This window comes from Homalodisca vitripennis, chromosome 6 (genome assembly GCF_021130785.1).
Source record: "Homalodisca vitripennis isolate AUS2020 chromosome 6, UT_GWSS_2.1, whole genome shotgun sequence".
NCBI lineage: Eukaryota > Metazoa > Arthropoda > Insecta > Hemiptera > Cicadellidae > Homalodisca > Homalodisca vitripennis.
The window spans coordinates 73,572,192-73,585,066 of record NC_060212.1 but is presented as its reverse complement, the minus strand read 5'-3'; the positions used below and the strand labels follow the sequence as shown (position 1 = coordinate 73,585,066).

At 33.0% G+C, this 12,875-nt stretch overlaps 1 protein-coding gene across 1 annotated transcript in view; it reads left to right on the top strand.

Annotated features, from left to right (window-relative positions):
• The first annotated feature begins 4,562 nt into the window (after nucleotides 1-4,562).
• Nucleotides 4,563-12,875, top strand: part of LOC124364450 (juvenile hormone esterase-like) — a 31,491-nt gene continuing 23,178 nt past the window's right edge. The window contains exons 1-2 of the mRNA XM_046819946.1: nucleotides 4,563-4,706; nucleotides 11,442-11,600. Coding sequence (XP_046675902.1) covers nucleotides 4,563-4,706; nucleotides 11,442-11,600 — 303 coding nt within the window. The remainder of the gene's footprint in view (nucleotides 4,707-11,441; nucleotides 11,601-12,875) is intronic.

Here is a 12,875-nt window from a genome sequence, read left to right as displayed (position 1 = left end):
CAGTCCATTACAGTCCATAGAGTTTTTTTCAAACAATACTCTACTCAATAAATGCCTGCATGAAAAGGCTCAAAGTCCAAATGATTTATCCATTCATTGTCTATGGGCACGAGTACTAATATGAGTTTTTGTTGCATTTGAAATACTTAAAATAAGAGTTTGTGATTCTATAGTAACTTACAACCCTGGTTACCTATGTAGGGTAAACGTGTTGCAAGAATTCTTTGTTGAGGCTGGTGTGAACTGGGTGCTTGGACTAAAGGCGCTTCATCAAACGTGGCAAACAAAATTTTATTACAAATCTGATCCGTTGAAAAAGAAGGCCAGAGTAGCGGCAAAAGCTAAGAATAATGAATCTGGGCGGTATGGAAGAAGAGGGGCTTTAAGGGCCTGGAATTTATGCATTTTCTCCTTCGGACTGATATTAAAAAAAACTAACATTTTCAACTTTATTTAGAACTTTAAAAAATTCTAAATTTATTTTCTTAAACTTTTTACCACATATCATATTTCTTTCACTTTTCATTCATTTACATGTTATACCTTAATGTACTGTACAATAGCTGTTAGATTATTTAATGTAACAAATACTTATTTTATTTTATGTTTTTTTTTTTGTTCAATACTTATACGTTTATCTTACAAAACTCTTAATGTAATAGGTATACTAGTTACAACCATAATAACATGTTATGAAATTTGGTTTACCTGGCTGTAATACGTCTTAAGTAAATGGTACAAATTTGACATTCAATCAGTTGGGACTGGTGGACGAGGATTCTGCTGTCATGACAGCTGTGAGAAAGCTGACTACGAATATGGTAACATACTTTTGATCAATTTTACACAAATGGAGATTTATCTAAAAACAAGATAGGAGTACGCCATAACGTGTCGGGCAACAGGCTTTGCTGATATCGCTTGCAAGATTTCACATCTCTAGATCATTTAATTCTCGAGATACTAGAAATGTTACTTCATTTTTATATGAATAACACTGAATTTGATTATGGTGCATGTCACTCCATGGAATTTGGCTGAGCTTTAGTGCAATTTCTCTTGTGAATACCAATGGGATGAACAGTTTATTTTCCGTATCACTGTCTGTCTATCAAGCCATATCAATAATAAAATGAGATATAGACTTGAAATTTTGGCTGCTACCTCGTCGAAGCGTATTGTGCGACTCGTGGCGTGGCGTACTCCTTCGTTGTTTGTATGTAGACAAGATACAGTTCGATCATGTATTTCAATGTGGTGCTAAAAATCTAAATAACCCAAGGTTGCGCACATAGCAACATGGATAAAATGGAAATTATGAGTGAAATGTTGACATTACTTCAACTTAAAGTTTGAGTTTGTGTATTTTTTTTTAAGAATGCTGAAACTGTTGATTTGACAAACTTTACACAAAACGCCTTTGATTTAATCAAATTATCTCACATTTCTTAATTCGGAAAATGGGTAGTTAAATATTTCTTACACGCTATTTAATAAAAACTTTTGTCCCTATCTATTGGAATAGTATTAAATGAAAGTCTATCGTGTTGTCCTGTACATTATCGTATATCGTAACTCGTATTATCGTGTCGATAGAACCTAACACAGGCCTTACAATTCAGTATCTATATTGATATTATCCTTTGTAAAAGGATTTGAAAATTTTACAAACTCACATATAAACTTTTAACGAAATCGGACATTTATAAAGCCTTTGACCTCTCGGTCTCTAATAAAACATTTTAAGGACACTTAATAACTATGTCTGTTAAATTCCGTGTACTCCAGAATTTCAGCTTTTTATAACAGAGCGACACTATACGGATATAACAAAAACCCGCATTACGAGTACGATCTAAACCTGACTTAAAATATGTACGGTTTAATGCTAAATATTTCTGCCGTTTTAGGCTAATTGAATAATGTATAGTTCACAAAAGCGTGCTACCATTTCGAAATGTCAAACTAAATATTCATTTTTAGTTTAGACGATTAATTTTTACAACACTGACGGTATAATAACTATGAAGTTTGGCATGAAACTCATAAAACTTCCATTTTTTTTAAAACTCTATCGTCTTGAACATTAGAGACAAAAATCTTGGACACATATGTACATTTGTTTGAAAAAACTTAAAATTTATTTAGTCAAAACCAACCAGAAATTATGTTATTTCTGTTAATTAATTATGTTATTTTATTTACTTATAATATATATATTTTTACTATAAGTATATATTTTATATACTGCTAAAGGAATGGTTATATCTAACTTTTTATCCACCGTTAAGAGAAACAAAGAAGTGTTAAAGAACTCTTAGGTCATTCACAACGTGTTTTACGTTATTATTCTGCTGTGAAGTTTATTAAATAACTGCGGTGTAAACTTTTGCAAAATATAACTTGCTCTATCATTGCGGGAATAATGTAGAACACATGATTGCCATAATATATAGCCAATTCGAACTGAAATTATATACTATTTGGATAAGTTTTTTAGCTAGTCAAAACCAACAAATTTTCAGTATGGTGGCCATTCGCATCTGTGCATAATTTCGCTCTGGGATATTTCACAACATAAATTAGAATTAAGACACAATTTTGACGCAATTTAAAGCTACTGTTACCTTTAATAGTTTTTTTGAAAATGCTTATGATTTCAATATGGTGGCAGTTCAACAGTTTCAGAAGTATACAATAGATATGAATCTTTATGAACATATTCGAGATAATAGTACATGTGAAATCAACTAAACCAGAAGGGGAATTTTACCACTTAACTTAAGGTAAAACTATTGTCTTATGGCTTTCGTAATAGCAATGCGCTGTATATTGGATTAAACCTTTCAAACCATCCATCGTTAATAACAAACTTAAATCAAAGAATAATTAACATATTTGGGTTTTTATTCTGGATAATTTTGTCTATAAAGAGGTTTGTATATTACTGTCTCTAAAAGAAATAGCATTTTCTTTTTCCAATAGCGAGATTTTGACTGTATCATATTTACCAAATTACAGTCTTGAGTCCCTTCTTAATAAGTTTGGGGTTTGTAGGAGTTTTACTCATCATAACATGCTCTTATGATTAGACCGAATACATTGTTAAGTATTTTTTCTCGAAAGAAACGTATTTGAAGCTTCATACATAAAATGTTGAAGACTGGCCAATTTCCCCACTAATATTAAAAATAGTATAAGAAATGTTAATAAAATCAAGGCAATTAAATAAATCCCATCCAGTAACATTAGCTTATAACCGATGATCTTGATACGCAAAACAATAGATAGAATAGATAGATAGAAAACTAATTGACTGAGTCCTAGAAATGGGGCTGGAAATATTATTCCTCACGGACTATCTGTCTGTCTATCAATTTATCTGTTCGCACCAAATCTCGAAAACAAACTGCATGAAACTTCATTTAAATATTCTAAGCAACACTGAGTTCGATGATGGTGCATGTCAGTCTATGGGATTTTGCTGAGTGTTACCGAACATTTTCACATTGGTCTTATAGATAAGCATGATAGCAACGAAAAATCACATAATAAATAAATTTATAAGAAAAGTGAGAAAAATCATATGACATGTTATAATGAGACATAGCAACACATGTAAACTATCAGAATCAAAGTAAGACTTGAAACTTGAAATTTTTCGTGCAACCTCGCCGAAGCAGTTTTGCGATACGTCGCATAACGTATGTCTTGATACTATCTTGATACTATGCGAATTTGATGTTTAAGCGTTTAAGGTTGGTTCTCTCTTTATTAACTGAGTTGGCCTTCAATTTGATCAGACCAGAGCTGCTGCCAGACTAGAACGCGCTGTCTGTAATATATCAGACGCTTGAGTACTGCGGTAAGAAAGATTCGTTCTGAATTTGATTCACAAACCACACCAGACAAATGTAAGTGTATATTACACTAGTTTAATATTCCTCTGTATTAAGTTTCTATATATCCTTCGTTCCTTCTAATTTCCTATTAACTTTACTGTAAGGGAAGTAAAGTATATATTTGTTAAATCTTATAAGTGTTTAATAATACAATCTAGGTTGTATTTATTTCCGTTAGTAATGTTAAGGAGAATGTTTGAAATGTACTGAAACTATGTTTAAAAAGGACTCGGTGAACAACCATAATCCCTAATATTATACTTTATATATTATATTATTTACATGATTATAGTCCATTTTTACTTTTGATATTAAAATACAATTCATAAAATAATGCATAACAAAAATAAAAATAACATAACTTTATTAAAAATTTTAGTTGTGATATCTGCAATTGTGTGTATTGAGAATAGGTAAATTTATTAAAAACAACAATTCCGAAATAAAAATGTGATACTCAAGAGTTAAAAAAGATATGTGAAAAACTAAGATGTTTTGGAAGGAAGTGAATTAAGACGGGCTATTGTAAATTGACAAATGTGCTTGCCTTTCCTATCTTTATTAAGGTCTTTTAGATAATAATTTTGTTTGTCATGATGATAAGAAAAATTTACTTATCTCACACTATATATTATGAATGACATTCTTACCTAGAAAAGAATGGATTTGAATAGTGTTGTGATACAAACCAAGCTAGGAAAGCTTAGAGGATACTCGAGGAAGTCTACACTCACTGACCAACCTTATTATGCATTTCAAGGAATCCCCTACGGGAAACCTCCCCTTGGGGATCTCAGATTCAAGGTAACTTTACATTTCTATCGTATTCATTTTGCAAGATTTGTATTATTCTTAATAATTAATAGACCTAAACTGTGACAAATTTTGTGAATGTTTTTTTAATCAAACAGGAATTTATAAGGGGCCCCAATGCCTGCAATCCAGTTCTTATAGTAAGGCAACTTAAAAGAGTAGTTCCCCCTGTTTACCATCCCTTTTAACCAATTCACTGAACCTTTACATTAAACCTTACCTAAATGATACAAAAATATGTAGTTTGGTCACATTTTAAATAATCTATTGACCTTTATACGTTTCTATTGTATTCTACCGAAATAATGGGTTTGGAGGTTTTTACTCAACTGATTTTTAAAGCTTTGTTGCTTAACTCCTATTCGATATAAGCAGGCTAATTGCAACAGTTGAAAAAATGTCCAAAGTCTGCCTTTTATCTCTAGCACTATTGTAAAATTTGGTTTGATAAAATTGGACATCAGTTCTTATCTAGATGCCGGTGTGTGCGGGACCGATAACCAGCCTTAATCTAGTGCCTGTCCGTGCTTGTTCTTCTCTATTAGACTACAGTGCCGTTAATTCGTTAGCATTACGTTCTATTGTGCATTAATCGAGAATAACTAATTAATTCTAATTCTAAATTTTTTCATTATAAATACTATATTATTTTGTTTTATACCAATTGTACATAAATCTGTTGTCTCGTATTTGCCCGGAATTTCGACGTGTGTTAAATGCTCAGTAATAATTTCAAACAATAAAGAAGTCTGGTTTGTTCTGATTGCAAAGGGGCATTTCATCCCACGTGCACACGAGTTGAAAGTTTGGAAAATTTTAAGAAGTTTAGTTCGCAAAGGAAAGCGGCTTGGAAGTGCGATGTGTGTAAGTGTGAAACAACGTCTTCTGCTAGTAGGGGAGATGGTGACATGTCTTCCATCCTGGAATCAATTCAAAATATGGGAAAAAGATCTCTCCAACCAGATCGGCATAGTGAATACCAACATAGAAGACGTCAAGGGACAGCTGGAGGGCGTGAAAAATACCATCGTGGATATACAGGTGACTCTAACTACCCTGGTGGCCGATACCGAAAGACCTGAAAAACTAAATGTTCCCAGGTCACAGAGGAGCAGCAGAAGACCAAGGCGGAAGTGTTGGAACTGCACTGCGACAAAGTAAGAGAACTCGAACAGTATTCCAGGAGGGACAACATTGAGATAACGGGTAGTACCATGGCAAGCGGGTGAGAATATCTACAGCCTGCTGGAGAGGATGGCGAGGTTAATCGATGTCAAGTATTGAACGGGGCCTTATATCTGTAGCCCACCGTCTTCCTGTGACACAGAAGCGACAGAATCCACCCATCATCGTGAAATTCATCGCTAGAGAGTACAAGGCAGCAGAGTGGATGAGAGCAGCGAGGACCAACAACCAGGGCCTGACAGCTTCAAACCTTTACGACCGTGGGCCGTCTAACAGAATCTAACATCAACGACCACCTGTCACCACACAACAAAAATCTTCTCTGGCGAGCTCGACAGTTGGTCAAGGAGAGGAAGATCGCGGGAGCTTGGACGCGAGACGGCAAGGTGTTCGTCAAAACATCGGCGGAGGACAATTCTGCACCCACAACTGTTGGGACCGTGGACGACCTGGATGAACTCCTAACCAGATAAATATAATTAGATAAATTTGAATTAAGTTAATTTAACATACTCCCCAGTTATAAAACCATGTTTATATTTACATTTTTTTCTAGATAGCAAAGTATATTATTTACAGTTCTCATCCATTTACTTGTAAAATCCGAAATAACAATCAAAACAATAATTAATCAGTTGAACTATTAATTTAAATTATATTTTGATAATAATATGTGGAAGTTTTAATCAGTTTAGCCTAAGGATTGCATACACAAATCATGTTGAAATTACGTTAATTTTACTTTTAATTATAGCTTTGTTTCCTTATTTTTACTTTTAAATGTTTAATTTCAATATACAAACGGGATAATCTTATTTTAATTATGTATGTATATATATATATATGTATATATGTATGTATGTATGTTATGTGTGTGTATGTGTGTATGTATGTATATAAATCACAAATTTTAAATATATATAAATAAAAAAAACTAATTATTGTTTATATTTGAATAAAGAAATGAAAAATCTTTTATTTGTTATTATTATTATGATTATGATTAGTGTCTCTCTAAACTATGTTTACTTTGAGTCGAGTAAGTGTTAAAGTAATATAATTTATATTTTTATTCTCAAGCATAACATATGTTCTAAAAGAAAGGTTTTTTTTGTACCCTAGGTATGTTTTTTTATATTCTTAAGTGTATGCTACAATAATACTACCATTTCATAGCTTATTTTCCAAATATATCTTTTTTTGGTAGGCACTACTTATCTACAACTAGTGTATAGTGTGACCGATATATACACTAAGTATAGATCTATATCTACAATTTGGTGTATACTAGGTACAATAGAGTAAAATCAAACCACGAGGACTTATATTTGTATCTAAGGAAAGACTTTTCACCTATTTCATTTACTTACTTTTATAAAAGAATTATAAAGTTATTTTACTGTCTGTATTTTAATTTAAACCTGCTAGGTAACTTTTCATGTCATAACTCAGTTATTCAAATAACTATTAATAGTTAAGTTCTGTAACTTTATGTTAATTATATAATATTTCGTGTAAAAGTACTTTTCTTTTTATACGTTATTCTTTGTCAAAAAGTTTTCTTTGTTTTATTTGTGAGCGTGTTTTCAGGTGTAAGCGCGCACCTGAATTCGTGTCTTCCAAATCTGTAATGTTTATTTATACAAATCGTTATCCATTAAATTTGTCCCTTTATGACTTGCGTAGTTTTGGTAGCTTAATATACCTAACATTTATCTGTATATAAAATAATTAAAAATAAGATAAATTATTCAATGTACAAGTTATAACCATTGGCAATATTTTCAAAACATCCACGGATGGCGCAACTAAGGACTGTGTGGCAGGCCTGTTCGGTGCTCTTGACAGTGAACTCGAACTAGACAGCTACAGAAATATTCCATGTGAACAGTTTGACTACCACTATCAGCTAACCGATGCTTTCATCAGTCAACTCGTAAAGGGGTTCAAAATTATTCATTTCAATTTAGGTGTTATTATAAAAAACATTGACAACATTATTCTATTACTAAACAGTATTGATGTAATATTCGATTGCATAGTCTTTACTGAAGCATGGCTCGACAAAAACAAATTTTTTGTACAATTAGACAATTATGACATATTTTGTACTTCTGAGAATTGGAATAGGAACGATGGAGTTATTGTTTTTATATTAGGACAGAAACTAAATGCGTTATCGCAACAGATTAAACTTGGTAATGCATCAGGACTCAAGCTAGACTTTGACATCGACAATAGACACTACATAATAACAGCAGTATACCGCAGTCCTACTATGAACGTCGACTTATTTCTACATGACCTTGAATCTTATATATAACTGGACTTAGTGAAAACATTACAAACGTGTTTATTGGTGACGTTAATATTGATACCTTACAAACTACTAGACATAAAAATGATAAGGACTCTTATTTAAACATTTTATACGGGGCTGGCTATACTGAGTGTATAACATTACCGACTAGAGTAACTGAACATTCTCTGAGCTGTATCGACCATATATTTATTAAAACACTTTGACTACACTGTGATAAGCTCCGGGGTACTGTCTACTGACGTGACTGACCACTACGCCGTCACTGCGAGGATACAGAGTGCAAACAGTAACACCACAGACACGTCTGACTTGACTAAAACATATGTTGATATGGACAAATTACAAGGTTTAATACAGTCCCAGCCCTGGGACAGTGTCCTGGCCCAGGGAAATGTTAATATGAGCTGCAATAAATTTCTCGAAATTTATCACAATCTTAGAAATCAGTCAGAAGTATCAAAACAACCAAATACTCGTAATAAAAAACTAAAACCTTGGATAAATATAACTCTCATACGTAAATATTAGGAAAAGAGATAAGTTGAGTAAACGGATTAAAAAACAACCTTGGAATGAATATTTGAGAATTTATTACACCCGGTTTAGAAACCAACTTAGTGGCCAAATAAAAATTTCAAAAATTACTTATTATAGACAAAAAATATTGGATTCATCTGGAGATCCAAAACGTTTCTGGAAAATAGTCAAATGAATTTAAGCGGTAAAAAAATTAATAAAAATTATTTTCCAATAGCATCATTTATGGGGGACTCGGATGTCGGTGGTGGGGGGGGCGTGCCGGCGGTGGCACAATCCTTTAATACATTTTTTTCAAATGTAGGGAAATAAGTTGGCCACTGAGCTGCCTCCGCCATTGGGCCCGCCGTTGATCGATGATTCCGCGTACAGAGTCGGGCACGAGTTTCATTTCTGGAGCCAGTCTCCGCCATCCAGGTGTTGAGGTTGTGTCGGGGAGATGCGTGGCGGTTCGGCCCCGGCATGGATGCTTTTTCCGGCCGCTATTCTCAAAAAATTGTATTGAGTATTTACTTTTACCCCTTGACCCACATCATTAATCAAAAGTCTAACTTCTGGAATCTTTCCAGATCAGTTCAGGGTTGCAAAGGTCATTCCAATATTCAAAGCAAACAGTAAAACCGATTTAAACAATTTATAGGCCGATCTCATTACTTAGTGTACTATCTAAAGTATTGGAGAAGTGTGTTAAATATCAATTGCAATCGTATTTGGAACTTAATAATATTTTATCAGAAAACCAATTTGGATTTAGAAGTGGAAAAAATACGACAGACGCTCTTTTCCTGCTAAACAAAGAGATCATGGGAGTCAATCAATGCTAATGAAAAAGTGTTAGTTATTTTTATTGACTTGGCGAAAGCCTTTGACTCAATTGATAGACAAATCCTATTTTCAAAATTAGAATGTGTTGGAGTGAGGGGTGTGGGCCTTGAACTGGTTTAAGAGTTATTTGAGTGATAGGAAACAAGTAGTATCAATTAATAATCAAACTAGTGATGTCCTCAGTGTAGAGTATGGTGTAGTTCAAGGCAGTACACTCGGACCTTTACTATTCTTAATATATATAAATAATATTGACAAACTGAATTTAACAGGAAGACTTTTTCTATTTGCAGATGACACGGCAATAATATTAAAAGGTAGGAACTGGAATGAAGTGTATCAAATTGCATCAAGGGAAATAACATTAATACATAAATGGTTTAATGATAATGTGCTAACCATGAACGTAGGCAAAACTAAATGTTTGCCAATTGCCCTTTCGTGCCGCGGGTGGGCCGCCCGCTGATCTCAGATTGATGCTCCACTCTTGTGGTAACGCAGTAAATCGGTGCTGTTCCTGTAACGTCATTGAAAGGGTAGACCAGTATAAGTATTTGGGAGTAATTTTGGGATTCGAAATTGAAATTTGACAACCACATCGAGAAAATTAAGAACAACCTTAGAAAATTAATATATGTTTTTTATCAGCTGAATCGGATACTAAATTGTGATGAAATCAAGCGTGTATATTTTGCTTAATGCGCAATCTATCCCTGTTGTATGGAATATTTGCTTGGGGAGGCGCTCGTAAAAAAACTTTAATTTACCCCCTTTACATTTTACAAAAATCAGTAATAAAAGCCGGGTTTAAAAAACCGAAACGCTACCCCTCAAATCAGCTTTTTCAGGAGACAAAAATACTTACAGTAAGGCAGCTGTATATAAAATCGGTTTTGGTCTACACCTTCACGCATCGTGACTCAGTGATAACTGAGGTTACACACCAACATTTCACCAGACATGCACAAACATGTTGGTATGCAGGTCCCCAGAGTAGTAACATCTGCTAATTGCACAAATTCTTTCTATGTCGCAAATTTTCTCTACAGAACAATACCTGCCCATGTAAGGGATCTGCAGGTTTCACTTAGTTTATACAAAAAACTGATCACCGCCTGGCTGGTGGAGGTGGGGGCTGACTACGCGGAGCTGCTAATCTGCCCTGAGTATACATGAATATGTCAAATTGCTGACTGACACCATCTACACAAGCACTGTGTCTGAGCTGGTCTTCCCTCGTCCATGCGTGTGTATTGAAATATTAAAGTTCTAAATTTTTTGCAAAGCCCTCAATTTTTTAATTGAATTTATTTTAAATTGAACTTTTTATCCTATTTTAAATTAAATTGAAGTCGGGGGTTTTATTATAAGTTCATACTTTGTTTTTATGTTTTAATTCATTAATTGTTTTTAATGATTACTTTTTTCGTAAATATTTTTCATAAAGTAAATGGTTAAAAACATCTTTGAACCTACATGAGGAAGAAAAGTATTTCTGTAGTGCTAGTCAAATACGGTGGTTGATGCATTTAAGTGTAGTTACAACTATTCTGTAGCAGTCTTAGTTTGCACTTATTTTTATTAACGTAAACTGTACATATATTTCCAAATTTATTTAGTTCTTTAGTGTAATGTGTTTCTTTTTTATCTTTCTTTCTGTCTTTTTATATATTACGTAGTAAGCGCACAGTTTTTTTTTAATGGAACTCAGAGCCACGCACAGGATTCGTCCCATGTGGCTCTTTATTCATTTTGTAATGTGTGATTGATTAACAAATAAAGTCTTTCTGATTTCTGATTTCTGTAAATCAAGATTTTAATCTAAAAATCGTCATTATTGTATTTTGTTTCAACAGCCTCCCCAACCGTTCGGCGGGTGGGAAGGTGTAAGAGACGCCCTCCAGGATGGTCCTGACCCCAAACAACCTGTCTTGTTGCCTTCTCCTGGAGAAGATAGTGAAAAACCAGCCACAGGAGATGAGGACTGTCTTTACCTTAATGTTTTCATTAACAAGGTGACTACTTCTTCAATTTTAATGATGACATTTTACTGTGTAATGCATGACACACACTTTCCTTGCTGATCTTGTTATACAACAATACAATGTTAAGATAATATGTAATTTTCCGTCTTAGCTAAACATAAAATAGCAATAACAATATTTAGTCCTTAATTTTAAAATTTATTTTTATTTTTGGGTATCAAATAATAATAACCAAATTGCACAAGAGTTCATAATTTGTAAAATGATATGCCTACGATTAAAAGTTACTGCACAATATTTTGTACTGTCTGAACTGGAAACAACGCCAGTAAATCATTTTAATATTATACATGCATGCAATGTGTGCATGAATTTACACATCTCTATAGAAGAAATCATTAGATGGTAAAATCCCTTTGAATACCATGCCAATATATTCATGCTGAGAAAAATGTTCATTTATAAGCCACATTTGTCTAAGCCCCTAGGGTAAAATTTGTGATCTTCTAATGTTTAAAAGAAATTCTGTATCTTAATTCCGTAAGAAATATAACGTTTTTGGTGTCAAAATGTTTGGAATAGATACTTTTATAAGAAAGTATAAAAGTTTCAAGCAAATTAAGCAAAAAATAATGTTCCTATACATTTTGATTTCAATTTCAAGCACAATGCATATTTATTTATGTTGATTATTAGACGGACGGCAGTGTCTTTTTAAACATACAAAAACAGTGTGAATACAAATCATATAATTCTAATTATGAGTTTTAATAAATATACGTATAACAACAATATAGCTAATAATGAGAAAATAGGATTTGAGTATAAATTTAAATATTGAATACAAGAAAATACGACAGTAATAAATCTTTAAATGAAGCAATAACAGAAATACATATAATATCGGTTTAACAATAATTATATATGACAATAAGTAAACGTGATAGTATACGTGATTTATATAGAAATGGTAACACAAAACATGCATATAATTTGAGCAATCAAACTTTTTTACGTTCTATTTGACTCAACAAATAATAAATTGAAAAAAAATCAGTTAAAATCAAAATTTCGATGCAAAAAAAAACAAAACCAAACCACGTCAGTAGGCTAACTCGCGCGGTCGACCAACTAGGAGTCAACACAAAACAAACTAACTAACTAACAAACGAACTAAGAGATTCACTCTTATAATCTCCAGAAGAAGCATCCAGAAGGACTGTTTTCCACAGAGAAAACAATAAATTATAATCACTGACGGTTCACAGACCAACGTCACTTCCTAAAAACTTTTTAACACGATAA